The 14680-nt window shown below is 48.3% G+C and overlaps 1 protein-coding gene across 1 annotated transcript in view; it reads right to left on the bottom strand.

Moving 5' to 3' along the window:
* The window catches only part of TRPM1 (transient receptor potential cation channel subfamily M member 1), a gene marked incomplete at both ends in the record, with an annotated part of 74312 nt that overhangs the window by 29127 nt on the left and 30505 nt on the right, over positions 1-14680 (bottom strand). Inside the window, 5 exons of the mRNA XM_084254068.1 lie at positions 2235-2285; positions 3104-3238; positions 4997-5170; positions 13632-13732; positions 14380-14452. Of these exons, the coding sequence (XP_084110194.1) occupies positions 2235-2285; positions 3104-3238; positions 4997-5170; positions 13632-13732; positions 14380-14452 (534 nt within the window). The remainder of the gene's footprint in view (positions 1-2234; positions 2286-3103; positions 3239-4996; positions 5171-13631; positions 13733-14379; positions 14453-14680) is intronic.

Below are 14680 nucleotides of genomic sequence, written 5' to 3'. Positions count from 1 at the left end.
GAAGGGTGGGTTAAATCATGTTTTATTTTATTTTTTAAAGATTTATTTATTTATGCATACAAGAACTGGGGTACAGGCCAGAGTGTGGGAGGTGAGAGAATTCACTAGAGACAGAGTGGGAAACAGAACAGGCAGATTGACTGAAATACACTGCTGAGGGGAGCAGCAGGCGAGACAGGAGAGGTCTGCTGTGCCATGTGGGTAGCTCCCTGGCTGGGGATCGAACTCATGCTGCAGTGGCTGCAGATAGCTTCATAGTGCTGTGGCTTACCTTGCGCTACCAAATCATATTTTAGAGAATGGAATAAACTTTCTCAATGAGAAGTGTTAAGAACCCATAGGGCTATAGGTAGAGAGCTAGGCTGGTTCATGGACTCAATGGATAAAGGTAAAAGCAGCAGCACCCAGCAGGTATGAGACTTCCTGAAGGAGCTTAGATGCTTTGATAGCAGCTTGCGGGGGAGGAGCCAGCTTCTGGGGGCTGGAGTCTAGATTTCCTGCAGAAGGAGGAAGTGACTATGGAAATAGGAAGAGAGACTCCAAGGGGAGCTGTGTGTGAGCACTCAGCCCAGCCCACCCCTTTGCCCCCTGGGACTTTCCTAATGAAAGCTCTGCATGGCGTGCTCTGTGCCCTTCTGGGGGACACCCCTCCATTTTAGTTAGAACACAAACATCACAGACTATGTGTTGTGACTGGGAGACGGTGAGGTGACAGTTTTGTACCAAAATGGAGAAGGGTATGTTGAGACCAAGTATGTGTGGGGGAGGGGGGAAGAGCATGAAGAGAGGATATCCAGGCACTTATTGGTTAATCACTTATGGCCCAGGGTAGTGACTTATCTGAGTTGGCCAATGATTTTAAGGTTTTTTTTTTTTTTGCTGTAAGCCATGTATTGCTTTGTTAATTTCATATGGCTTAAAGGATGGTGGTAACCTGGGGTCCATCTGGTAAGACGATACATGTGCAAAGCCCTCTCTTTGCAAAGGGAGTGGCCACATTTACCAACCCCTGTGCTCATGCATTAGGAGTTTCCTTGGCTCCTGCTGTGATCCATGACCATGTTGGGAATTCCATCCACAGAGATAAAGAAGATACAGGCCTGCTCTAGGGAGACTGCTGCTTCTGGGGAGAGAGGCAAACCCCCACTAACCCCCATGCAGCAGCATGTTAGGGTCCCCGACTACCCCTGGATGGGTGGAGTGGAGAAAGGCTTGCCTGAGAAAGCTACAGGCCTGCAGCTAGGGGTGGAGATGGAGTGCAGGGTGGTCCCAGTAGGTGCAAGCTTCTGAGAAGGAGCTTGAACTTCATGAGACCTGGAGGATTATAGGAGGATTATAACTAGGCATGGTGGGAAGGTATAAGAATGGAGGCAGGAGGAGGTTTATTGAAGACATTTGGGTGAGAAGTGGTTGGGCCTGAGTTTGGGTAGCTGTAGCTTTTGAATGTTTGTACTTACTAATCTAAGGAATCTGGGAAATCAGATTCCTGATTCTGTCCTGAGCCAGTGAGTGTCTGTAGAAGCCAAATACCCAATGATTAGAATTATCTATTCGTATGAAACATGACCTGAACGCTTAGGACTCTGAAAACTCTCTTCTCTCATATGAGTTATTTTCTCTTGCTCAGACTTTGAAGACACGTCCCACACTTTGCATGCCAGGGATGCATGCTAACAAGATGAATCACTCTTACATTAACCCAATCTAACCCTCTCGCCTGTGGAAACACGACCGAAACAAGCTAGACCCACGAGAACACCGTCTCCAAGAAGTGGCAGAAGAAAGTAAGGGAAACTTCTGGTACTAACTAGTAAAGGAACAGAAAATGCCAGGAATAATAGCTTTAATCTCCAAAATGCAGAGTGACAGGAGCCACATCCTGCTGGTACTTCTGTGAAAAGGTACCATGGAGGTGTGGGTGTCAGAGCTCAGAATGGACTTGAACATGAGGATGCATGGACAGATGGTGGCTCAGGAAGCCTGAGGCAGGGCCTCCCTGGCTGCTGTCCCTGACCTTTGCAATGGTGCCAACCCCATAACCAGTCATCAGCACAGCCTATTGTATGTGGGGATTAACAATCAACTTTCAAAAACTACTATTTTTAGTTTTCAGTAGCTTTTCTGGAGAGAGGAATTCACACAATAAGATAACATGTCTTGGAAATTTAAAATTTGCTTTAAAAAGTCTAATTGAATGATACCTGTAGGTAAGGATTATAAAATAGTAGACTGACCTTTTTTACATCCCTCACCAGCAAATGAAGTGTGTTTGGTGGACCAAGTCTCTGAAAGAGAAACGTTCAACCCATGTTAAATGCTTTTCTTTTCAACTGCTGGAGCCAAATCCTGTCCTACTCATTAGAATTCATGAGTGTGAGCACTGGAACGTAACCTGTTATTGACCTGTTTCTTTTATGAGATAACTAGTTATGGTTAAGAAGTATCTGACACATTATAAAACTTAAATACTTCTTACTGCATCATTGTTGAGAGTTTCCTATGATGCACAATATTGTGTTAAAAATTCACCACAAAGTTTTAGCAAGCAACTGGAGAGGACCAGCTCTGCTCCTTAAATATTTCGAATGAGGAAGGAAGTGTAAATTCTCAAGATTCCCATTGTAGTAATAGTAGCCAAGAGGGTTTTATTCAAACAATGCCATGCTAATGTAGTGGAGCTCCTGGTTGTAAAAACTTTGTTTTACGTTTCTCACTGAAGAGGCATTAAAAAATAAGGGTCCCCGTGAAAAAATGATGGTTTACCTTGGTAACTTCTCACTTTGCTAATGACTTAGGAAGCTAGATTATATATATATATATATATATATATATATATATATAAACTAGTCCTCACGCACCACACTAGAGTCAGTGCCACCTCAGAAAGAAAGTCTGCTAGGCTCGGTGGTGGTGCTGGGAATGTGGGCCATGCTGTGACCAGCAGCCAGTAAGAAGTACCTGCCGGAGGTGAATGAGAGCTCGCCCAGCCGAACCCAAGTTCCAGGGAGCCCAAGCTCATTGGTGGCATGTTTGTGTCATATGCCCCAGTGACAAATATATTCAGATAGCTGGCTTTCTTTTGCCTTCCTCCTAGAACACTCACCGTGTTATAAAGCTCTTCCAGCCGTGGGATGGTAAGAAAGTGTTGCATGTTCACCCCATTTTCAATCAGGAGCTTCACAAAGTCAACGCGATCTAAGACCAAGGCATCCAGCATGGCTTGTTCCAGGGCATTCTCCTGCACGGCCAGGAGAGGGAGCTCGTGAGTAGCCTCTCTCCACTGCACCGGCAGTTGGGGGCCCCAACACCTGGGAAGGTGTCTTCTGACCTTGAACCTAGGGGCTTCTCAGCAGAGTTTTCTTTGCTCTTTGTCTTGAGTAAACATGCCTCATCTCCCCTCCCCTTTCTTCACAGTGTGGCCCCTACATGTCCTGGCAAAGTGTGAAAGTTCGCCAATGATTTCTCCTTTTTAAATCAAATTGAAGGGCCTCCCTGGTGGGGCAGCGGTTGAGCGCTGGGTTGCGGAGCTGCCCGCAGCCTCTGCAGCGCCGGTTCGATCCCCGGCTGCTCCCTGGCCACCAGAGGAGGGTCCCATATGGCTCACAGACCTCTCCTGCCGCCCGCTGCTCCCCTCAGCAGTGTACTTCGGTCCTTCTGCCTGTTCTGCTCCCCGCTCTGGCTCTGGTGAATTCTTTCACCCTCCTGCGCTTCTGACTGTACCCAGTGCTTATATAAATAAATAAATAAATCTTTAAAAAAAAATAAAACTAATTGAAGGGGATTACAAAATTACAGCCAAAGTGGTGTTTTGTTCTGCCACGAGTTTCCGTAGTTTGTTTCCTTGAGCAAGAATTGACCGTGGCAGCGGGTGGGACCAGGGAGCACGCAGCCTGCCACCAGAGAGAATGGCCAGGACGATGGCAGTGACCCGTCCCCACAGCACCTCGGCCTCCAGTCCTGCAGGTGTCCTGCCAGCAGTGAGGCCAGGGACCACTGGGCGCTGCTTTGCCTTCACATATCATCATGCTCTCTGTCTCTAAAAAGGTTTGTTCCCTGAGCTACATCTCTTGGGCGATAATTGCTTTGTTTCTCATCTTTTTCTTTTCTTTTTTACAGATTTATTTATTTTTATTTTTTAAAAAGATTTATTTATTTTTATACAAGAACCAGGGTACAGGCCAGAGACGCAGGCGGGTGAGAGGATTCACCAGAGACAGAGCGGGGAGCAGAACAGGCAGATGGACGGAGATACACTGCTGAGGGGAGTAGCAGGTATAACAGGAGATGTCTGCTGCACCATGTGGGTTTCTCCGCGGCAGGCTGGTATCGCACACGCCCTGCAGAGGCTGCAGACAGCTTCACAGTGCGGCGCTCAACCTGCTGTGCCACCAGGAAGGCCCGAGAATATTCTTTTTTAAAAAGATTTATTTACTTGTGCATACAAGAACTGGGGTAGAGGCCAGCGGTGCAGGGGGTGAGAGGATTCACCAGAGACAGAGTGGGGAACAGAACAGGCAGACTGACTGAAGTATATTGCTGAGGGGAGCAGCGGGCGAGGCAGGAGATGTCTGCTGCGCCATGTGGGTAGCTCCCTGGCCAGGGATCGAATCCGCACTGCAGAGACTGTGGACAGCTTCACAGTGCTGCTCTCAACCCACTGCACCACCGGGGAGGCCCTGTGTCTCATATTTTCATGCATCAAGGCAGAGAGGGCCAATATAAGCAAGATGCCGAGGCCCCTTCTGCAGGGCTTCAGTGCCCCCTGAGGCAAGAACGGTTGGCATTTATGACAACCTGGCAACTGCCTCATGCATGCATGCCACTGCCATTTGAATGCTGACACCCTCGTCAGCACTTTGCCACAGCCTCCTGGAATTCAGAGCCCTGGCAGGGACCGAAGCAAAAGCGACCAGAGCCTCCCCTTCCCCTGCAGAGAGGGGGTCACCAGCTGCATGATCTCCATGATGCCAAGAAATGGAGCCCACTTTCCACTTACCCAGTTCAGCAACTCGATCTTCCGGGGGTCAGTTTCTTCTTCCACCTCCTCTTTCACTTTCCCCTTCTTCTTGCCTTTTCCTTTGCCTCGTCCTCCCTTAGGGGTTGCTGTGGGGGATTTCTTCTCCTTCTCTGTGACCTTGCTGTCTGTGGGGGGTGCCAGGCTTCCCAGGGGCTGCAGTCCACAGCAAACAGAGTTGGGAAAAGATGTTAAAGCTGCCTCTTGTCCCCAAAGCAGGCACACTGCCCCCCTCACCTCTGCAGGCACACACATGCACACACACACACACGTGGACGCAGTGCATGTAAGCACACAGGCATACAAGTATCCGTGCACGCACACATGTGCACACACGTGCACACACGTGCACACACTCATTACATGCACACACTCAGTCATTGCAGGCTCGGCCTGGCTGTCTGCTGGAGAAGCTGGTGCTGCACCACCATTAGTTATGTGCCCGAGGAAGGGCCTGTAGTACTTAGAGTGGCTGACATCTTGATGGATGTGTGTTTTAGCCAAAAGGAAAGTATGCTGAGAGGTGATATTAAAGGCCGCAAGGAGATGTGCCTCCAGTTGCTAACGCAGAGCAGAGAACGCGATGGTGAAGGGGCCCGAGACAGTGGGCTCAAGCCCATGTCTGTTTGGAGAGGAACGTGGGCTGGGCTTATGGCTGGGGAAGATCTCCTGGTGCCGCTGAGATGTGTGCACTGTGGTCAGACTGGGGCATCAAGGGAAGGGTGCTCTCTACTCAGAGAAGGGACAGGGGCAAATAAGTGGGACTGGGCACTGGGCCCTGGGCTCTGGGCCTTGTTTCTGGGCAGTGAGAAGGTGGGGTGTGTTGGTGCTGGTACAACACAGAGACAGCAGTGTTGAAACCACTTGACCCCTCCAGCTGCTGTCCTCTCTTGCTGGTTGTGCCCTGGGCCAAACTCTTCTGGCAAGTTGTCTGTATGTGGGATCTGCATTCCCCTTTGCCCCTCTCTCCTGCTTCTTCCTGCTGTAGTCATCGATGGCAGAGCTGAGCTGGTGCCTCCTCCAGGCCGGTGTCCGTCCTGCTCATGCTGGGTCCTAGCCCCTCTTACTCTGCTGCCTGCTTCCTCTTTGTGCCTCTTCATGCAGCTTCTTGTGCTCCACACACCCTGGCTTTCCCACTGGACACACTTCTCAGAGCAGGTTTTAATGTCAAGGTTCTTTAGGGTGCCATGCTTGACCCCTTTGATTTTGAAAAGGGGCTTCAAGGGCTTGCCAGAGAGGGTGGTCAGTGGGGATGGCTTGACCCTCACCTGCTTTATATTTTGGGATTCTGCTCAAGATGATGTTTGAAGACAGGGATCTTCTAACCAAAACAACTCTCCTGGGAGGCACAGAGAATAGGAGAGAAGCAATACAGAGAGAGGACAGGGTTCTGGTGCCATGTGACTAGGCCAACAGGGAGGAGGGATGGTAACTGTATTGGGTGACATATTAGAATTAAAAAAAATTATAATCTGTTGACATGATGGGATGAATATAGCAAGATGGAATGTGACAAGGAACAGCGTCTTCGACTAGATCGACTTGGGTCAAGAACAGCTAACCCCAGAATTGCAACATGAGAAAGATGTGGCTTGGCAGGTGTGAGCATGACAAAACCTTGGAATTTCTGCAGATGGAAACAATAAGAGTGAAAGGTGCAATATTCTTCTAGTCATAGAAGTGTAACCCCAGCGGTGCCTGTGTGGACACCACACTTTAAGAAGGATGTGAGCCGCATGGACCAGGTCTGGAAAGAGGCTATTTCCCTTTACAACCTCAAATTTAAGTTGAACAGTTACTTACTGGGGATGTGTTCACAATATATCTGTATTATCCATTTCAGGGAGAAGAGGCAGTCCACAGATGTTAACAAATTTCTGGAAATAATGATGAGCAGTTAAAACAGTGGACAGAAAGCTGAAGTGCTGACCGAGTGCTGAGGAGGTACGGGTAGAAGTGGGACCAGATTTTCAAAGAGTGAGTCAGTGGTAGGCAGAAAGCATGGTGGGAAGGGCATCTAACGAAATGATGGCGGGTGGGTACCTAGCAACCGTGCTCCTGGCTTCACACCCAGGCAGAAGTTGGGAGAATGTGGAATTGGTAGGTCCTTTCCAGAGACCTGTCAGCCAGCTCCACTCTGCACATGGCAAAGTGAGGCTGTCAGTGGACACGCACCTCTTCATTGTGGAGTTCCTGGTCATTCCTTCCCTGTGGGAGAAAAAACTGATTGCAAAATAGCTTCCTGGATAAGCAAGGGCCTGCAACTGAAAGGGACAAAATGAACAAGAGAGCAGGTGGCCAGGGAGAAAATACAGCTAATTCAGGGAACAGAAGAGAATTAAAAAAAATCTAAGTCCTACCCTCAGCTATGGCATTGATGAGATGAAAATGTGTAAAGATGGAACCATTGGGGAACAAGGAAACTTTCTTCAATATTAAAAAAATGATTGCTTAAAATTAAGGAAGGGCCTCCCAGGTGGCACAAGAGGTTAAGATGCAGCCTATGAAGCTGTCTGCAGCCTCTGCAGCATGAGTTCGATCCCCAGCCAGGGAGATACCCACATGACACAGCAGACCTCTCCTGACTCGCCCGCTGCTCCCCTCAGCAGTGTACTTTGGTCGATATGCCCGTTAAGTTCCCCAATCTGTCTCTGATAAATCCTCTCACCCTCTGCATCTCTGGCCTGCACCTCAGCTCTTGTATGCATAAAAATAAATAAATCTTTTAAAAATTTAAGGAAAATGGGAAAATGCTAAAGAAAAAGCTGAGATTTCCAAAATGGATGCAAAACTACAGAGAGATGGAAATGAGAATATGGAGGATCCATTTTTTGCTTGACTAATAGAATTCCAGATGAAAGGGGAGAAAATCAGGGATGAAATACTCCAAGAAATGATAGCAGAATACTTGACATTGCTGAGGAAAGACTGGGGTCGTCAGCACAAAGGAGCTTTTGACATCCCCCCAGAATGAATGGATATATATACAAGTGGAGATTTGCGAGCTGGAATTTGTACTCTCTAGCTGCTTCTACTTTCCTTTGTGTGAAATAGAAGACATGTTATTGTGAAATTTCTAAACACCCAAGATAAAGAGCAGACCTCAAAATACATGTGAGATAAAACAGTGGCTGATTCATAATTGAATCTGACTCATATGACAATCGGGTGCTTTGTGTGTGGCTGACATTCTTCAGACATGTGAAGACACAGGATGGTTATCTTCCTATACCCTTTCATGCAAAAGTTATTTGAAGCTATACTCTAGCTAAATGAAAAAGGAATCTGAAAGCAAGTCAAGGGGGCTGGGAAGCCGTGGCCCCGCCTCAGAGCACATGGAAAGGGTGTCTGGGTGGCCAGCTGTGCAAGGAGCTTTGAGAGAGTCCAGGAAGTGGCAAAGCTTTGAAAGATTCTTCAGGAGAAGGAATTCCACTTAATTCACAGAATAATTAGGGGAACAGGTAGTCTTAAAGAGGTGAAAGCATAGGTTAAGAAGTAGAGAATCCATTAAAAATGAAAAGTAAACATCTTTCTATTCAAAGAAGTCATGTTCCACATAGCCAGGAATCTTAAAAGGTCGTAATTTTAAATGATCGATGAACAATACAAGCTTGATGCCTGTCATATTTTCCTTTGTGTGGTCCAGGTGAGTGACCCAAGGCTAGATTCATTTTTTTTTTTAAGATTTATTTATTTATTTATATTTTATTTATACAAGCACTGGGTACAGTCAGAAGCGCGGGAGGGTGAGAGAATTCACCAGAGCCAGAGCGGGGAGCAGAGCAGGCAGAAGGACCGAAGTACACTGCTGAGGGGAGCAGCGGGCGGCAGGAGAGGTCTGCGCGCCATGTGGGACCCTCCTCTGGTGGCCGGGGAGCAGCCGGGGATTGAACCGGCGCCGCAGAAGCTGCAGGCAGCCTTGCAACCCAGCACTCAACCACTGCGCCACCGGGGAGTCCCTAGATTCGGTTTTGAGTACATAAACTGTACATGATCTGCACATCATCACAGCAAAGTAAAATTTACTGGCTTTTTCATTTTTAGAATCAACCTTGTATGGTGCGGGTGTGTTTTTGGGGAGGAGGTGCAAAGTGGGTGAAGGGGATCGAAAGGTACAAACTTCCAGTTGTGAAATAAATCATTCCCGGAGGTGTGATATACAGCATGGTAACTATAGTGAACAATATTGTAGTGTGTACCTGAAAACTGCTAAGGGAGTATGTATGTCTTAAGATCTCTTGTCCCAAGAAAGGAAATTTGTGAACTGTGTGATGATGGATGTTAACTATACTTACTGGATGATTATTTCACAATCAATGGAAGCATCAAATCATGTTGTGTCTTAGAAGTTAATGTATCATATCAATTATATCTCAATTAAAAACAACTATATGAGATACTGCTTCTCGGTCACCAGGATAGTTAAAATTTATAATCTTGTCAATACCAAACAATAGCAAGGACACGGGGAGACTATCCTGCATTGCTAGTGGGAATGTAAGATGCTCTAGTCATCCTGGAAAACAGACATCCAATTTATTTTTAATTTTGTTTTAAAGATTTATTTATGCATACAAGAACTGGAGTGTAGGCCAGAGGTTCAGGGTGTGAGAGGATTCACCAGAGACAGAGTGGGGAGCAGAATAGGTGGATCTACTGAAATACACTGCTGAGGGGAGCAGCAGGTGAGACAGGAGAGTTCTGCTGCGCCATGTGGGTAGCTCCCTGACCGAGAATTGGACCTCAGACTGCAGTGACTGGTGATAGCTTATAACTGAGACTTTAACCCCTGCTCCACCAGGGAGGCCTCCAGATGCTCAGTTTCTTAAAAAGCAAAACATACATTGCACATTTTCCCCAGAAATTCCACTCCAAGTTATCTATCCAAGACCAGACTATCTAGACTTGCACATAATGTTTGGAGTGAAACTATTGTTCTCAGTCTAAATCTAGCTAAACCAGATCTCTGTCAACAGCTTAAAAAAAGAAAAAGACCAAGTGTGAACCTTAACGACGATTAAAGAGCAAAATGTAAACAGAATATTGATTATATTTAAAGAAGTAATAAAAGTTTCCATCACCCTGTCAAAGTGTGGCTGACTGAACTAGGGAGCTGATGTGAGGGACAGTTGTCCTATGTTGATGAAACAAGTGGATGGTTCAGTGTATCTTTACAGCTGTACAGGTAACCGATAAATTATTGCTAAGTAGACCTGCAGCTCTCAGGTCCGGGAGGCACAGTGGTGGTGGCCCCTGCTCCACTTCCCGGGGCACAAGGAATGTGCATCTGCAGGTGCTGCATGGAGAGAGTGGTAAACGTGCTGACGGCCCAGGGGGCCACTACCAGGAAGCCCCAGCACAGGAACAGCTCAACGCCTCTGGGTTATGGGGCCCGCGGGCTCTATTTTTCATGGTCTGTTCTTAATGATCTGCTCTTACGATGATCTTGAAGTGTTAACAAGATAATGCGAAGGAAAAGACATGGAGCAGCATTAATAAGGTGGTTGGAGGCTATTTAAGCCAACACAAGAGTAGAAAAATGAGATAAGACCCAGATAACATGGTTGGCTTTCCAGGTGGGGTTATGAGTGACTGTTTCCTTCATCCTGCTGTTGGCGCGGTCTACATTTTCTGCAAGCTCCTACTGCTTCTGAAATGAGGAGATGGGACGCAGGCTGTCATTTTAGGCCAGGCAGGGCCTGCATGTCAGGGCAGTTTCCCCAGGTAGGCTTTCTGTGTGGCTGACTCAGAAATGTGTCCTCAGAAAGCAACCCAGTGGATCAGGAGAAACAAACCAGAGCAGGACCCTTCCTCCTGAGTCAGTCCCAGGAGCTCATGGGGATCCGTTCTGAACTTTCAGATTCTCAGCCACAGCATACTTTCATAGGGCCATGCATGGAGCAATTAATTTTGCTCTGAATTCTTTTACTAAGATTGGAAAAAACATGAAAAGGGAAGCAGTAATACTTAAGGCATTCAATTGTTCTTAGCTTGGATGATTCAATAAGCAATATCTCCTCCCCCATATCTTGCTCCTTGAATATATCCATTTTATTCCATAAACTCTTCACACCAATTTGATGAAAGGTAATTATAAAAATCCAACATGAACCCTCTACATAGTTGACTGACTGCTTATGTCTCAACATGCGACATAAGCAGCATAGGCCTTTCCTAAACAAAATTTTAACCTGAATCTCACTCCATCTAACAGATGAAGCTGCTTTGATTGAAGGATGAGTACGGGCCCCAGGCCTGCCCATCACACACTCACACACTGTAATGGGGCAGCCGGGCTCAGGGCAGGCAGGGGTGTGAGGGGCAGGAGGCTGGCAGCAACTGAGCTCCCCGGCCCCCAGGGAACCTTTACGCCCTCTCTGGGCTCATCTTGTAGTCACACAGCTCATCCTCCAGTAATGGTTCTCCTGTCTCTGAGTGATGCCACCCTTATAGCCCAGGCCTCTAGGCACAGGTGTGCCCTCTTACGCATGCCTGCACCATACTCCAGGTGTCCACAATCAGCCCCTCATGCCCTGTGAGCCTGCTCCCAAGTGCCTCCCGTATTAGCACAATCAAGGCTGCAAGTGCTAGACACAGAGGCCAGTGGCACAAAAACCCTGATTCACTAGTTCTACACACACACAGCCACACCACACACACACCACACACCCACACCACGCACACACCACACAACCATCCCCCCACAACTACACATACCAGGCACAACCATACCACACGCACCTCCCCACAGATACATACAATCACACAACACAACCATACACACCACACGTGATCATACACACATGCCAGACATAACCAAACCAACACACATATCCACCACACACACCACACAACCAGCCATACTGCACATACACCACAGATACACACAATCATACCACACACAACCACAAAGACACAAGCATACCACACACAGCCTCAGCAGATACATATACACCGTACACAGAACCACACACACGTATACCATACAGACACATCAGATACACATACAGCACCCACACACATATGCATACACACCCCATCCACACAATACCGCACCCACAATCACATCTCACTGTAGGGTAAATGAAGTGAATCAGGCTCTTTTATGCCCACTCACTCCTAGTGTGGGTGCCCGAGGCCGAGAGGCGTGGGCACGAGGCAAGCACGCCTATGATGATGGACACCTGGGCCCGGAGAACACGCATGTGAGCCTGTAAGTGTGGACACCTGTACTGAGAGGCAAGGGATAAAGGCAAGACCTTGCAATGACAGGAGACTGAGAACTCCAGAGAGAGGCCAGAGAAAGAGCACAAAGATTCACTGGGGTCTGGGAAGCTCCGTGCCTGCCCATCACCTGACCCCCCAACCTGGCCGTGCTGCCTCCCCACCTGGTTCCTTGCTCCAACATTAAAGGCCTGTTAAATCCCACCAAGGGTTCCAAGATTCCTCAGCCCGTCTGCCCAAATCCACAGTGGAGCTGCCCATCCTGCGCATGCTTGCACTACACACACACACACACACGTGTATACACACATATAATACCCATCTGTAATGGTGGGAAGGGCACGGAGCAAGATCTCTATGATCTGAGCAGACGGGGTAAGGAGAAGTCCTAGAGCCCTCGGTAGCTTTTGCAGGTTTTTATTGGGATTTACCAGGTAGATGGCAGGCAGGGATGCTAGGGGGCCTCCCAGCCTCCCAGCCCCCAGAAATTCTTCACTCTTTGTAGGCTCTCCAGTGTTCTCTGGTGGTCTCTGCCTCTCTTTCGCTCTCATTCTCTGCTTCTCTGCTCTCATGGTTCTGCTGGCATCCCCACGACGCTGCCCTTATAAGCCCAGCCTTAGCCCAGCTGTATCCACTTACGCATGCCCACCCTAGTCCAGGTGCCCTCCATCAGGCATGCCTTGAGGACCACAAGGATCCATCACCAATCCTAATGGTGGGAGGGCAGAAAAGCCTGATATCATTTTCACTTACCCTACACCATCCCTCCTGCATGCATACACCACACACACAACCATACCATACCGGACATCCTTTCTCATATTTTGCATGTACCACACACTAAACCTTATGTATCCATCACACAGCACACACATCTACCGGACTCTACACACGACCTGCATGCATGCCACACACCACACATACACGAACACATTGAACCACACACATACACACCGCACTCCAAAGACTGCTCCAATGCATGCACACCACACATACGTGCAGTTTTCTAGGCCTCCAGGGTTTCACAGGACATCATTTGACAAATCAGTGCTCTCTATGGAATCCTTGTCTTCAATCTTAATAAGCTGTTTTCTTTAAAAGGGTGAAGACCCACTTTCACCAGCAATGATAAAATCCCTAGAAATAATGATAAAATCATTATTTCTTCATGAGTACTGGATTGAATCTGAAATTCACGTTAATAGCTCTTGTTTCTTGCTGCCCCTTTGAAGTTAAATAGCAGCATCTACTAATAATCCTTATGGATTACACATCAGATCATCAGAAACCCCAGATAATGTCCTGAGATCTGTGTCACAAGGGAGAATGCACTGATCTGTCATCTGTACAAAGTCGTGGTGAGTGGCTTGAACTGAAAAACGCTTAGATTCACCGGCCAGTGGGGCCCAAAGACAAAGATGTGGTTTCGTGCTATGTCCACGCGGTTCCACGCCAGTGCCAAGCTCAGCTGGTCCGGGGCTGAGGCGTTTGTTCCTGGAAAGACAACAGAAGGCTTTTATCTTTAGCACCTGGACAGCCCTGTGTGGCAGGGCTGGTCAGTGAGCATTGGCTTCCCTGGCCTGCTCGATCGGCCTGGGACTGGGTGAGCAACACTGCCCTTCCTTGGGCTCTGCATTGACCTCTCCTGCCCCAAAGCTAAAAACTCTGTATTCTCCAAGGGCTGCCTGGAGGCAGAAGGGAGGCAACCTCTTTCCATGCCAGCTTGGGAGGGGCCCAGGAGGAGCCCTAAGACAGGGGACCTACTTATGCAAGAGGGCAGGTGCCGAGATGGCCCAGATACTCCCAGGCCAAGTTGGAGGGAGCTGCCTCCCACAGGTGAGCCCAGCTCCTTGCCTGCAGGAGGCCTGCATGGCGCTGCCTGGCCAGCCAGTGAGAACTCCAAGACTTTCCCTGTCTGCCCCTTCACAGCCCTGCTCCCCATTGTCCCAATGTAGCTGAGAGGCACGGAGGAAAGGGGCATTCTCGAGTGACTCATGAGTGACGGGGCAGGAGAGCAGCCAGGCCGGCCCCGGGCTCTCTCATCAACAGACCCAACCTGGTCAGAGAAGAGGGAGAAGGACATCCCTCCACGACCCAAGACCTGGGCTAGGCCAGGCTTGAAAGGACACCCAAGCGCTCACCTTTCAACAGGGCAGTTAAGATGGCCATCTCCATGTCCTGCTGACCCTCGGCGCCCATTCTAAACACGGTTACCTGGAAACAGGTTCATCGGGAAAAGACTGATCAAGTTGGAGCCAAGAGGGACCATGGGGGGGGGGGCTTTTTAAAAAGACCCCAGAGATGGGCTCAGTGCAGTGATTCCAGAATTCAGCTAAAGCCTGTAAACCAGGTGCTTTTGATTTCGAGAAGTGACGGCATGACTCATCTTGCCCTTGAATCTGCGCCCAGAGCCTCAGAGACCAGGGAGCGCCTTGACACTCC

This window comes from Talpa europaea, assembly GCF_964194135.1.
Source record: "Talpa europaea genome assembly, chromosome: 14".
NCBI classification, from domain to species: Eukaryota; Metazoa; Chordata; class Mammalia; order Eulipotyphla; family Talpidae; genus Talpa; species Talpa europaea.
This window is presented reverse-complemented; position numbering and strand designations above follow the sequence as displayed.